Source organism: Sarcophilus harrisii, chromosome 3 (genome assembly GCF_902635505.1).
Source record: "Sarcophilus harrisii chromosome 3, mSarHar1.11, whole genome shotgun sequence".
Taxonomy (NCBI): domain Eukaryota; kingdom Metazoa; phylum Chordata; class Mammalia; order Dasyuromorphia; family Dasyuridae; genus Sarcophilus; species Sarcophilus harrisii.
In genome coordinates this window covers 436916248-436931620 of record NC_045428.1, presented here as the reverse complement: position 1 = coordinate 436931620, position 15373 = coordinate 436916248, and the positions used below count along the sequence as shown (strand labels likewise).

General features: G+C 38.0%; 1 protein-coding gene across 1 annotated transcript in view; it reads right to left on the bottom strand.

Annotated features, from left to right (window-relative positions):
* FLT1 (fms related receptor tyrosine kinase 1) overlaps nt 1–15373 on the bottom strand; it is a 172510-nt gene that overhangs the window by 13962 nt on the left and 143175 nt on the right. The window contains exons 21-25 of the mRNA XM_023499591.2: nt 11490–11646; nt 10970–11067; nt 8864–8986; nt 7257–7368; nt 4839–4938 (exon numbers count right to left, since the gene is read on the bottom strand). Coding sequence (XP_023355359.1) covers nt 4839–4938; nt 7257–7368; nt 8864–8986; nt 10970–11067; nt 11490–11646 — 590 coding nt within the window. The remainder of the gene's footprint in view (nt 1–4838; nt 4939–7256; nt 7369–8863; nt 8987–10969; nt 11068–11489; nt 11647–15373) is intronic.

Here is a 15373-nt window from a genome sequence, read left to right as displayed (position 1 = left end):
GATCACCCTATACATATATATATAATTAAAAAAAAAAAAAAACCAAACCTATGATTTATTTCAGTAGTAAAGGGAAATGCATCATGAAGATTGCCCTCTACCAATATACACTAGTACCTGTCCTGTAACTCAATTTTACAGAATTGCCTGGAGCATAAGGAGTTTTATTTGACTTGCCCAGATTCACAGCAATATGAGTCAGAAGAAAAACTCTGACCAAATCGCCCTGATAGCAAAGCCAGCTCTCTAGGCTCTGTAATGTGAGAAAGAATATTTCTTGGATTCCATGGTCTTTCTCTGCCGGAGCATCTTATGTTGATCCTCAGCTACCCTCATGATGCTGATCATAATATTAAGGGAGCTCTAAACCTGTGGTAGGCATCTTGGAGGCTATCAGAATGAGGAAATCAAACATATAATTAAAGCATAGATAAAGCAAGTGGCAACATTATTTCCCCCCAAGTAGAAATGAGGTGAGAATGGTCATACCAGGACCTTTTTTCCTTGGGCTCCTTGGAAAAAACTGGCCTTGATTTAAGCTTCTGGGCATCAGTATCCTAGTGGGTTTTTTTCTAGAGATCCAGTGAAAAAGACCACCCACAATTCCTTACTGTTTTTTCTCTGATTCTTAGTCATTCCTTTTGCCTGAAATTCAGATGCAATTCAACCCAGCAAACACCAAAGTAAAAAAAAAAATCAAAACATTCATTGCTTATTCACTTATTGAACAACCATCTGATTAAACAGACACTGGGCAGGGAACCAGAGATTCTGCCTTATAAAATTTTACATCACTAAGTAAATAGCTTTAAAAAAAGTAAAGAGATGACATCAGTCACCATCATCCCCTTGGTCCTTCACAAATAAAGCCAGGACCTGGGGCAAGGGGCATAGAGCTTGAGGAGGAAACTTCTTTTCTAAAGCGGCCGCCTTAAAATTCCAGGACATATCATTCTGGGTCCAGTTCAGGTCAGAGAGGCCCTGTCCTGGGAAACTGCTCTCCACCCAGGTCTTTCTAAGGTTGGATTAGACAAGGAGGAAACCACTTCAACAACTTCCAAAAGAGCTGAAGCAATGACAAAGTCTAAATGCTGCATTTCTAAGCAAAGGTTTCAGAACAGATCCCCTATGCCTCACTGATTTTGAAATAAATTGATCTTTAGAGGAAAGGATCTTTTCCCTCCTTCTTCTTCATAGGTCTCCTGAGAGGATGCTTGGGTGCCTTTAATAAATGATTTTTGAATGAGTAATTAATTGGGTAATATTTGATTTGAAAGAGTGAAAGTAATTTAAAAGTAAAGTATTCTAAATTCCTCAGGTCCTACACATTACTCCTCTCTCCCAACATAACCTCAGTGCCATTGCAGACCAGAATATATAGAGGGTTTGGAAACACTGTCTTTGCAAAAAGACCCAATTTTTAATTTTTTGTATAGCTTCTTAATGAAGCTGCTACTGGTAATAGAGACCTACTCTAGCTACTTTTAGATTAATGTAAAACATGAAAGAAAATCCTTCTGTGATTTAAGGCATGTGTAAAGCCTCAGAAAAATTTCTTCTGTGGGGTTCAAATTGCTTCTATCCAACAAACACTTAATAAAGGCTTACAATGTATAAGGCATCATGTGCTGGTCTTGGGAATATTTGGGGAGAAATAACAACTTGGTCTCAAAGAGCTTCTAGCTGAATTGGCGGGGGGGGAGTATGGGAAGGACAAGTATACAAATTAATCTATGATATAAGGGAGAGGGAGAGAGAAAAATGTGTGAAAGAGAAGTTAAAAAGTAAAGTAAATGTGATGAGAGATTGCTTTCCTAAGGGGGGGTGGGGTCAAAGAAGTATTTAAGGAGGAAGGGATACTTGAGTTGGGCCTTGAAAGAAAGGAGGGGAAGAGGGACTATAATAGATAGATAATGAGAAAGGAGGAAGAGGAGAGTTCAGGGATGGGGAACTGTAATAAGCAAAAGCATGGGAAGGAAAGAAAAAAAAGGGTAAAATGAGGAATGAAGCATAATCCAGCTCACTGGGAACTTGGACATGCCAAAAAAGAGTTGTATAAGATCATGCTGAACTGGAAGATTAAAGTCAGGATAAATAATTTAAACTTTGGGAGGCAATGGGGAGCTATTGAAGATTTTTAGCAAAGAAATTAAATGCAATAGTAAGATTCCTCAGGCAGTTGGTCTGAGGGATGGATTCAAAAATCAAATGTAGATTTGACCCTGTAATAGTCCCTATGTACCAAGAATTTAAACTGGAGCCCCAAAGTGTTTGATACCTTCTTCATTCAGTATCAGGAACAAGATGTTTGGAAAATGCTTGACCTCTTAAAAGATCCCCACTCCTTGGAGCCAAGCTGAAAGTTCTCAGAGAGCAGGGCCTCTGACATGTTTGTCTTTGCACTCAATAAATATTTATGAAATAAAAAAATGAAAATGAACCCTCCCTTTATTAAAAAAACAAACAAACAAAAAAAGATCCACCCAGGTCTCCTGGATTCATTTTTCACTTTATCACCAATCCTTGGAATCCTGATGTTCCCAGCCTCCTTCCATAATGAATCCAATCTAGGCTGCTGACAAAACAAATCCTCTCTTTCCTTCCCACTCTCAATCTGTTTTCATTGCTGTGGCTTTGGGGGGCTGTGTTCCTTTCTCTCCCTGTCTGGCTTCCTATCCTAAGGCTGACCCGGCCTTGTCCCAAGGAAATGATAAAGGAGAGAGACAGTGACCTTGTACTCTTTTCCATCAGTCCTATTGGCTTTCTCCCCAGAGACGTTTGAAGGGCACCCCTTGGTGGAGGGTGGAGGCATGGATAGGAAAGTGCTGACAGCTGGCTCAGGAAAGGTGGTGCTGCAGGGAGGTCCAGGTCCCTGTAAGCAGGTCAATGTTTCTGCAACTGTCATCACATTCTTGCCCTGGCCTCAAGCTGCAAAAAACCTGAGGTTTCTAAAGGAGAATGGAATATCTGGAAGAAGCATACAACTCTCCAAAGCCACAACAAGGCTTTCCCATCGGAGCTGAAGCATCCCTAGGATCATATAGCCACATAGCATAAAAAAATGCATGTACTTCAGCCAGAATCACACTGAAATGTCCATCAAAGGTGGCAATAAATCCTATTCTTCAATAGCAGTTTACCTTCATATAAAGTGCTTTATACATAATATCTTATTTTTAGCCCTTAAAGAGTCTTCACAAGTTATAACAGGTATGTCAAACTGGTGCAAGAAGCGCTGTGGTTCGAACTTAAAATATAATTGGGAAATACTTAGCAAAATAAATGTAAGCACAATAAAAAGAGAAAATGTTAATATATATTTTTCTAAGTCAATATTCAGCTGTCAGGATCCTTATGAATGGCTTAGTGGCCCCCTTTCTGAGTTTGACATCCTTGTGTCACAATGCCTAGAACATATATGTTTAATTGTTTATTAACTGATTGATCAATGAGCCAGAGCAACTGAGATGAATCTAAGATAAAATTCAACAAGGAAAAAATGTAAAGTCATTTACTTGGGCACAGAAATACCAGCCCTCAAAATGTAAGATGGGACAGTCATGGGTAGAAAATGATTGTTCTATAAAGGTTCTGCAGGTCCTGGTGGATTGTAAATTCAATAGGGTTAGGTAGCTTGAGGTCACAGGCAGAAAAGCTAATATAATCTTAGGGAACTTCAAAAAGGGCATCTCTTCTAAGAACAGGAAGGTGATAGACTTGGATTCTGTTTTAGGTTCCATGATTTAAGAATGTTGAGAAGGTTGAGGGGCAGAAGAGAAGGCAACTTGGTTAGTGAAGGGACTGGAGTTTATGCCATATGAAGATCAGGTGAAAGACCTGAGCATTCTATGAAAAGAAGACTTGGAGGAAGAGGAGACATTATAACCTGGCTCAGATATATAAAGGAGGGATGTGACTTGTTTTGCTTGAGTATAAAGAACCAGAAGTAAAAGATAGCGGTTGGGAGGAAGTAAATTTAGGCTTGATGTTGAGAAAAACTTCCTCATAATTAGAGCTATCCCCAAGTGAAACAAGCTGCTTTGGCAAGTTCTTCTTTCAAGATCTTCAGCTTGTGAGAATGGTAAAGTGGAAATTATTTCATGTATTGGTTAGATTTAAGAGGCCCCTGAAGTTCTTTCCTACTTCCAGATTTTGTGATTTTATAATTGAGATTTAGGGAATCTTATCACTCTAATTTTGTAAATAGATAAATTGAAAGAAGTTAAATGCACCAGAAAGGTATCTTGCTCTGGTCACTCTCCTTGTTAGGACTTGAACCCATGTGTTCTGCCTCAAATTCTAGGTTCTCTGGCTTACACTGAACAACTCTTTTTCATTAGCTAGTTTCATATGAAAGAACTTCTTTTTCTCTAACCTATATCCTTTCTACTCCATTTGTATTTGTATCCTAAGTCAATTCTATCTTTAGTGGGAATAGCAACATCCTTTTCTTCTGGTCCTTTGAATCTGTGGGTTTATTCATTCTCTTTGATTAAAACATTATTTCCAGAAGGCCAAGGTCTTCAACCCCATCCCTCAATGTCCCTCAACTATCTTTGGTTTCTTAATCCTAGATCATTCCTCCCCCTACCTAGCTGTCTCTCAAGTCAAGTAAGATGGGCAAACACTTGGAAGGGTTGGAGTGAATCAATGAAAATGCATTTTAGCTATCTGAGCAGTCATAATTCCTGATTTAACTGGGAGAAGAGGGCAGAGATAGTACTTAGAGTCCACAATTAAGTCTTCATGATAAAAACAAAATACTTCCCCTATCTTTACTAGATTGTATGAATTTGAAAATGTCAGTTCAGATATAAAAATAACCATTCAAATCTCACATTTCAGAAGTAGCATATTCTGGAGCTCTCATTCTTGTGCCTTCCTTCAGACGACTGCAGAAATCTTCATCAATTTGCACTCCTGGGTATGGAGAAGCACCTAAAGATAGGATATAAGGATAGAGAAGTCATGTCATGGGACTTGGCAGGGTCTCTCTTTCTCTCTCTCTCCCTCCCTCCCTCCCTCCCTCCCTCCCTTCCTTCCTTCCTTCCTTCCTTCCTTCTTTCCTTCCTTCCTTCCTTCCTTCCTTCCTTCCTTCCTTCCTTCCTTCCTTCCTTCCTTCCTTCCTTCCTTCCTTTCCTACCTCTGTCCCTTTCTTTCTCCCCTCTTCTCTGTCTCTGTCTCTTTCTGTCTCTCTCTTTCTGTTTCTCTCTCTCTGTTTGTCTCTCTGTCTCTCTCTCTCCCCTTCTCCCTCTCCCCTCCCTTCTCCCCCCCCACCCCACAATGATGAGATTCACAAAATTCAGAAAGAGGAATTGTTTGCAGTCAGAACTCAGTATACATTATTCCTCAATAAATGAGGTCATTGTCTCAAAATAAATATTTGTCAGTGAAACACATAATTGTTTCACTTGCTTCTTGATGGATGGGCACTGGGGCAAAATGTGCTGGAATTTGAATCCATTCAATTTAACTAGCCAGCCATCTAGCATTAATTAAGTGCCTGTTATATGCCAGGCATTATGCTAAGTAAGAGCTGAGTTCAAATCTTTTTGTTCAGTCACTTCTGATTCTTTATGATCCCTTTTAGAGTTTTCTTGATGAAAATACTAAAGTGATTTGTCATCTCCTTTTTCAGCTTATTTTACAGGTAAGGTACAGTAACCCTGAGGACAACAGGGTTAAGTAGGTCTCACAGCTAATAGGTGTTTGAGGCCAGATTTGAATTCAGATTCTACCCACTGTACCACCTGGCTGTCCAGAAAATCCTCACTCTGCTACTTACTAGTTATGTAACTTTGGGAAAGTGATTTAACTTCTTTTTCTCCTCCTTGGTTTCTTTCTATATAAAATGAGAAAGATAGACTAGATGACCTCTGAGGATCCTTCCCAGTTATAGATTCCTGGTGGAATTCTATGATTAGGGCTTCATTATTTTCTGATTTACCATACCACTCTTTTGAAAGGCAAATGGGGTGTGGGGTGTGTGTGTTTGTGTGTGTGTGTGTGTGTGTGTGTGTGTGTGTGTGTGTATTGTAGGGAAGAGGCACAACTAGGAGAGAAGCATCCTGAAAACACAGGCACCTTCAAAGGAGGCAGAGGCATCATTTTGCCCAGGGCCAGCCCTGCCTGCTGTTATCTATGTTGTGTTGGATGGGGTGCATTGCCAACGTCTGTCTTCTCAGCATCACGGCTGCAGGCTGCCCCCACAACACTGGCAGGTCTTCTGGCAATGGCTTCCATTGGACTACTCAGCTGCAGCTCGTCTCCTGTCTGCCTTAACATTTATTTGTCTGGACTTTCCACTGATTAGTGTGAGTAGGAAGCAGCTGGGAATAGTGCATTGCTGGCACCAGGGCCATTAGGGCTGGCTAGCAGCTTTCAAAGAATGGAAGGAATAGGTGCCTGTCATCGAAAGCAGGGGAATGATTTTCACATGTTAACAGGAAATAAGAGATGTTACTGGGAGACTTTTATTTGCTGTGAAAAGCAAACTCTTGGCAAAGCCCAAAAGAATCTTGAACTGAATCTTGAGCTGGCTATTGAACACTGACATGAGTCTGTATTTCAACCCATACATGTATGTGCAGATATACATGGTATATGTGTGTATACATAAATACAATTTTGAAAACATTTACCAGACGCTCAATTTCTTTATCAGACTGCCCTTAGCCCAGAAGGTCTATAGGCAATAAAAGAAACAAAATCAATATTTTTTTATTACCCAGCCTAAAAAAAAAAAACAAAACAAAAAAAAACCCCAAAACATTTTATAGATGAGGAAATGGAAGCCCTGGAAGGTAAAGGAATTTGTTCAAGATTGAACAGCTTGAGGAAAACATTAGAAGCAAGACTGAAAACCACATCCTTTGACTCCACATCCATACTCTTTCTACTCAACCATATCCTCTGACTCTACAGCCATGTTCTATCTGCTCAACTGTGACTCTTGCCTCTAGACAGCCTTGTGGTAGGGTGATGGATAGTCTCAGGAGCACCTCCTACTCTCAATAATACCTTCTTCTTCACCCTCCACAGGTGGGTGCTTTGGATCAGCCAAGCTTGCCATGCATTTATTTATTACCAGTGCTTCTAGTGGATTACATAGATTCAGGCTCAGGATGTGACCTTAAGATCTTAAACAGTATCAACTTGTAAATACTTGGCAGTTACTTTACAGGTCTGCATGTAAACAGAGGAAAGGAGGGTACAGACGTGTGATGTCTGTTAATTCCTTATCATTTCAAACTTACCTAAAGAGAATATTTCCCATAGCAGCACCCCATAAGACCATACATCACTTTTAGTGCTATAAATTTTGTCAAAGATGGATTCAGGAGCCATCCACTTAAGAGGAAGCCGGGTCTACAAAAAGGAAAAAGAAACATTTAGCAGAAACATATTGAAACAAGGTATATTTAAAGAGTAATTGTTTGTTCATCTTATTTAATCATAATTATTGAACTACTTATCATTTTAGGGACTAGTTAAGATGCCCTATAAATGCTATACCATTTAGAAGATATATGGTATCTTAAAATAGATACATGGCTGGATATCCATTAACATGGTTTAAGTACAGTGTTATCTGAGGGCATGAGAATGAGTTACAGAATCCTTAGAAGCTCAGTTTAACAATGAGAAATTTCTGTTTTACAAAAACTTAGACAATAGAAACACTTTGCATTTAGAAGAGAATAATTTGAATTTGGGCAGAGGGAATTCAGAAATTAGGGATTTTCAGAGGATACTCTTGAAATTTTCAATCAATTCAATGCAACAAGTATTTATTAAATTCCTTTTATGGATGGGGGTGTTATGCAGAGGAAAGAGAAGGGAACCAAAGTATAGGTCTGGAAATAGGGAAAGATATAAGAAAAAGGTAATAAATAAGAACAGAATAGAGTAATTTGAAAAGCAACCAAACTATCAGATCAGTGTATGGGTTTTCATTTTCTTTGAAGGATTCAAAAAGAAATGGACATTGCCAAAAGAAAGGTAGGATGGGAGAGTGGAATAATAGAAAGATTGAGGGAAAGACAGACAGGACAATAAAAGAAAGAAAAGAGAATATTTCTGTTAGAAGGGTTTTTTTTTCAATTCTTTTTCATTAGGGGCAGGGAAGATGGGAAGAGAGGTTTTATTAACTGAACAGTTTTACTTGCGCGTGTGCGCACACACACACACACACACACACAAAACACACACAATGAAAGCCAGAAAAGAAATAAACATATAGAGATAGTGTTCATTAATTTATATATAGATAGAAGGAGGTTAGAAAACAGTGTAAGAAAAGGTGGTTTGCCTAAGTGGAATAGATAAGCCATCTTATGGAAGAACAAGGGAAATGCTGGAAAGGGCTGAGAAATGGGAGGTAACCATTTTTATCCCTGATGTAAAAAGAATTATACCTTCCCCCACCCTTTCCTGAAACTTAAAAACCTGCTGAATGAATCATTTGAGTTTGAGGGAATGAGACCAGTGTGTTCTCTGGAGCTGAGGTAAACAGAACTCCCATGGGGTAGAATATAAAAGGATTAGAGGTATAATCTTTACAGCAACTGACCACATTTTGGGAGAATTTGGCAAAACATTGGGGATAGGAATGACAGGCAAATCTGTCCTAGGGATAGATATCAATTTGAGAGAGATCTGTAAGGCAGTCAGCTTTTTTGAACCCCAAGTTAAAGAATACTAGAATTTCCCAAGTATACAGCACATTTCATCTTTGGAGAAAGCATATAACAGTTTCAGGAACCTCAACTTAAAGGGGGTTAAATATTTATGAAAGGTCTGGTTAATGCTTGAAAATTATCACAGTAAGAGAATGAGTCAAATAAACATGATACTGACTTACATCTCCTTTTCTCACATAATCAGGATTCTTGTAAATATCTCTAGCGAGTCCAAAGTCACAAATCTTCACTACATTGTTTTCAGATAAAAGGATGTTTCGGGCTGCCAGATCACGGTGAATGCACTATAATAAAAGTTGCACAATCAAAATGTATTTCCCACAAATTTCCTGAGAGTTCTTAGTGTCATTTAAAAAAAAAATAATTGAAGTCTCCATTTCACATGTTGTGAAGGAAGTCACTGTAAGTGTACACTGAGTTACTATAAACTCAAAGGTCTCTACAAATAGAGGTCTCCAAAGGCCAAAAAGTCAAACTCTGTCCTAAGTTTGGCCAGGGTCTTTGCTTTGTTCAGGATGATTTTATTTAACGTCATTTACAACTGAAGTCCTACAAGTAAGTCTTCCTCGCAGCTTTTTATCAGATGATTAATCAGATTCTTATCTAATTATATATAAAATTATGATTGTTGTTGTTATTGTTTGTCTTTCATTCTCAAAGAGGATCATGACACCGGAAAGGTGAAGCCATGACTTGGAAGTGAATTAGATTTAAGTTAGGGAAGGGTGTGCAAAGTCAAAAATGGAAGATCCCTATGGGATCCCAAAGGAATATAGAAGGTCCACACTAGGCTGGTGATACCTGCTAAGAAACTGGTCAAAGGATTATTATTGGAGCTATGTGGAGAATAATAGCTAGCATTTATATAGTGTGTTAAGATTTACAAAGCATACATATCTACATATATATGTACATAAGCATACATATTTATAAATGTATATTTATGCAGCATATGTATAAATTATTTCCATATATAAATAATATGTATATATATATATGTATGTGTATATAATTTGATTCTCACAAGCCTATCTGTGAAGTAATTGGTATTATTATCCTTATTTTATAAATAAGGAAATGGAGGTATAAATTATTTCTATATATAAATAATATATAAATATATGTATGTATGTCTATATAATTTGATTCTCACAACCCTAACTGTGAGATAATTGCTATTATTATCTCTATTTTACAAATAAGGAAATGTAGGTTTACAGAGATTAAGATACTTGCCTAGGATTTGTGATTTGTTGTTGTTTAAACATTTTTTGGTCATATCTGAATCTTCATGACCCCATGTGGAGTTTTCTTGGCGAAGATACTGGAGTGTTTTACCATTTCCTTGTTCAGCTCATTTTACAGATAAGCAAACTGAGATAAACAGGGTTAAGTGACTTGCCCAGGATCTCACAGCTAGTGAGTGTCTGAGGTTGAATTTAAACTACGGTCTTCCTGGCTCCAGATTCAGTATTCGTTATGCAATGTGTCACTTAAGACTTAGGGGAATGACCATCTTTCCCTGGTACTAAAGTCCTAAAGGTCTTTTCTTTGACTCATTAGTGTGTATTACTTTCAGTTTCCCAAATTTCAAGCTCTAACTAAACAAGAGTGAGTTCAGTGTTTTTGCAGGGTTTCATGTTTCCTCGATAAGCCAGTGCAAAGAGCACGGTTAGAGCTATATGAAAATTGTCACACTTATGAATAAATATAAGTAATACACAGAGAAATACTTTTATTTTCCACTTAATGTCTTGCTCTAAGACTCTTCCTCAGCATACAGGTGAAGGCTATGCCAGTAGGGGGCACTCTCTGGCAGCTCCTGTACAAAGCTGGACTGTCTCCTTGCCTGGTGGTGATGGACTTGTCTACCTGTCATTCAACAACCAGCCTGACTCTATTTAGACAGATTCATCACCAGATGGGTTACAAAGTGACACATTTTTCAGCCATAATCATTCACAAAGACATTTAAAAAAAAACCCTCAATCACACACAAGTAGGGGCTACTAGGTGCATTGGTAAGGAGAATTGCAATGCTGCTAAAACCATGAATCCCTAAAGTATGGAGGTCTATAAATATATAAATATAATTCATCTCATATAAATATCCCACAGAAATGGCACTATTTGTGTGTGCCTATCTGTGGCAAAACAAAGACAAAAATGTGCATACATTTTGTGTGTCCCTATAGGGATGTGTGTGGGAATGGTTGTAGAGTGTCTGTATTTCGTAAAGAAGGAAAATAGCAACAAGTAAGGCTGACCTTTCTAGAAGATAAGAACTCCATGCCTCTGGCCACTTGAAAACTGTATGAAATGAGATCTTCCATGGTGATGGGTTGCTTGTAGAAATCATCAGAATCTGGAAAACATTAGCCTCGGACCTTGTTTATAATGGCCCTTGCTATTCCACCAAATCCCAGCTTATTAGAACAGTGTTAGCAAAATATAAGAGAAACCGGCCAGCTGATCTGAATTCACTTTTGAGAGCATTTGGTTTCAACATGTGGATCAGAGATATTTCCATGTCTCCTTCTAGTTTTACCCCAACACACACAGAGGGTTGATTCCCAAAGAGGCTCCAGGCTAGACAATTGCACATTTTCCCTGTCAGAATTAGTAACCTTGCAAATAATCTTTATTCAAATCTTATCTCCTCCGGACATTACCCTATGAGTCTCCCACGGATGTTTATTAGGGTGATAAATTAGGAAAAAAGTTATAGATGCACAGTTGTTGTAAAAATATCACAGAGTGTAGGAACAGGAAGGAATTAATACCTACCCTCCTCTTCCTCCTCAACATCACTCAGACTTTTATCTTCCTGAAATCCGGAGCTTGCAAAGCTCTCGCTGCTGGTGACACTGTCCAGTCTTTGTTTCTTGCCATGCTCAAGTTCAGATTCCTTTTCTTTCTTGGGCTCAGTCTGCAAGGCTGCATCCTTGAAAGAGATCCAGAGAAAGGGAGAGGGTGAGATTGCTGAGTGTGAGCATTAAGATGGAATGAGAAATCAGACTGATAAGTAGATTCCTAGATTCCCTCAAAATCATGTCACTCCAGGAAAGTGCTAATGCTCTGGCAATGAGAGAGGCAATGGGTAAAGCTGTCTAATGATCCCCTTTAGTGCAATACATACCAATCTAATCTTGATTGCATCTATAGGCAAGTAAAAGGAATGATGGGAAATAATGACACTTATGATGAAATATTCCTCTTTACTGCACCTGAGTCTTTAGCTTGTAACCATCATCGAGTGCAATGGCATATGGGTAATGGATGATGGACCTCTTTAAAACTGTTTCCTTTTATTTTATTTTTCAATAAACAATTCAGTTCAATTAAATTTTCTCCTTTCCCTCTCCACTGAAATTTTGAAAAAAAAAAACAACAACCATGTAACAAATATGTATAGTCAAGCAAAAAAGATGAACACATTGCCTATACTCAAAATGTTTGTATTATTTTGTATCCTAACTCTATTGCTTCTCTGTCAGGAGATGGGTAGCATATTTCATCATGAGTCTTCTGGAATCATTGTTGATGAGCCCATTGATGAGAATTCTTAAGCCTTTTGAAGCTGTTTGCCTTTACAATGTTTCTTGTACAATTTGATCTGCTTCTATTCATTTCACAATCAGTTCATGCAAATTTTCCTAGGTTCCCTTGAACTCATACCTTTTGTAATTATTAATGGCATAATAGTATGCTATTCTAATTATATAACAGATGCTCTCCAAGGTGATGGGAACCCCCTTATTTCTTTGTCACCACAAAAAGAGCTATTATAAATATCTGTTTATATGTATAGGTCATTTTCCTTTTTGTTTGATCTCTTTAGGACAGTAGAAATTTCACTAGGCTAAATAGTTTAGTGATTGAATCCTTTTTTTTTTTTAATCGGGGAAACTGAAGTCATCATGATTTTTTATGATGACTTTTAAAGCAAGAAAGGATCACAGAGATCATCATCTAGGCCAACTGACTCATTTTACGATAAAAATGGAGACCTAAAGTGGTGAAGCATTTTGCTTAGTTCCATGGCTATTTAATGGTACTTGCTGATAAACACCTAGGCCCCAGGTGTTTATACCCAAGAAATACCAGTGGTATTCTGCTGTCTCTTTGCAAGCAAAACTCAATTTATCTCAGCAGGATATTCATCATTGAATTGATTTTTAATGTAATAAAATGCTTTTCATACAGACTGAGAGTCTGCTACTATGCTCCCTTAAGTCCTTTCATCTTTAAATCCTGTGACCTTTAATTGTTTAATCTTCTGGTCTTTCTTTATAAAAATGAGGGAATTATATCAGGTTGTGTTTAAATCCCTTTGCAGGTCTAATATTTGATGATTTCATAATCCATTAGAAAGGATAAATTGACTATAAGTGCTCATAAAAAGTCAGAAGAAGTGATGTTTCCTTCCAATAGAAGGTAAGGTCCATGAGGAAAGGGGCTGTTTTTCCTTCTTCTTTATATCTCAAGAGTTCAATATAGTATCTAGCATATAATATGTACTTAATAAATGCTTGTTGATTTATTGGCTTTGATAATTAATCTAGTGATTGATAATATTAACACATTATTTCCATATGGCTTTGCAAATATAAGACACAAATGGTTAGTGTGATGGTCTACAGAAGCAGGAATTTAAGTGCTGAAAGTTTCAGTAATGACCTGTTTCCATCAGCAAATCCATGACAGAAGTAGGTTCAGAATTGTTTGCCTTTTGATCTTGAATTTTGCCTGCCTTTTGGTTCAAGAAACGGACTGTTCCCTCCACCAGAGGGCACAGTGGGAACAGGGAGAGGATACAGGGAGAAGGCAGCAGAAATGATAACTGTACTGGACAGGAGAATAGACTCAGCCTTGATAGAGTTGCTGTTCAACTGGAAGAATAAAAAACACCTTCCAGGACTGTATAGGAAAGGAGGAAACCAGTCCTGTGCACACATATTACAATCCTGGAGGGTCCAGACCTAAGGGCTCCCTAGTGTTCTGGGTCAGCCAGAGAGAAGAATGGAGACTTTCCTCCTTTTACATAAAGTAAAGTTTGATTTGGCTTCTGTTCAGTCAGAGAGAGATTTTTTACAGACTCCTCCCCAGGAAAGAAAGGATAAGAAAGTCAAAAAAACAACGTGCGGTAGAAAAACTCCCAAGTAGTTATTTTCAAGTTCCATTTTGCTGAAATTCTGCTCTCTAGGGGAGTCTCTAGCCCTCTGATGAAAATCACACAGTAGGGTGTGAGACTTGGGGAATACTCCTCATATGTATAAATATATATGTCCAAACTCCCCCAGAAGCCATAATATTATATCTGACACTAGATATTAAACAAATTCTGGTGGCTAACAAGAATCAAGAACAGGATTAGTTATCTGTCCAAATGAGACAAGTTACTGAACTTTAATGACTGGCTAAAAATAATATTCTAGGAATTAGGGAAATTAATTTTCATGAAGAACAAACCCATTTTAGTAGGAAATGTCTTGCTTTGTATCTCTAGTATTCAACACAGTGCCTGGATGACCACTAGTTCTTGCCAATTCACTGAGCTTTTGATGATGCTTCCCCATCACTCTCTGCCTTCATCTTTTAGCTCATGAAATACAACCACAGGCTTTCCACAAAAACACTCCGCTCCAACAAGCCACATGGGGAGGCCAGTCATTAAATATAGCTGATGAAGGAAACAGAATCTCCAAAACAAAGGATGCACGAATCCAAAAGTTCCATCCTGCCCCGTCTCTGGAGTGTTCTCTTGGCTCAGTCCTTCCTAAAGTCAGTCCAAATTTTCACGGCTGGAGAGAATATGTAGTGCTGGGTTGAGAATGAGACATTGTTTGATCCTAAAGGTCCCAGTGGTACCACACCTCACTTGCCCACTCCCTGGACAGTGCCTTTTTATATATTCTTCTACCAGATCCAGTAAGAAAATGGCTGCCAGATTAGAACTGCTCCCTGTCAACAACTTGAGGACCCTGGATACTGACTGAACCTGCTCAGCAAAGGAGTCAGTGGGCTTGATTCATTTGGTATGTACAAACTTACAAAAATAACAAGAGGAGCCAACACTGAGCTTCTGCCATTTTACATACAATGTAGATGAGTAATAATGAGGTGACTCCATCAAATCTTTCAGTTTAATTGATCCATCAGCGTGTGAGCAAATACACCAAATACATCCTATTTACCAGTTAATACTAGAGAGACAATGAGGTTTTTCTATTGCTGAACTAAAAAAGCACAGCATTAGTATGACAGATTGTGTTGACAATGTTTTGTTAAATTCTTTCTTCCCCACTGTCTGATTTTCCAAGACTCTGCTCAATTTTCTTGAGGTCCCAGACAAACCTACTGGGTATAATAGGTAAGACCAACTGGGTAAATCTGGTTTAAGAGTTAATTTATAATTCTGTCATTGACTATGGGTAAATGCCTTAGCCAACATAAACATTACTTTTTTCCATCTGAAAATGAAAGCAGTTATGCTTATCATCTTTCTTAAGAAGGGAGTGTTGTATATTATCACATTTCTAATATTAAAATGATTTAGATTAAGTTGAAAGAAAAAGATTAGGATAATTCACATCTCATCTCCCGGATGTTGTGAAATTAATTGTAATAGGATTTATTATTTTTAAAGGACGTGACTGAATTACAACAAA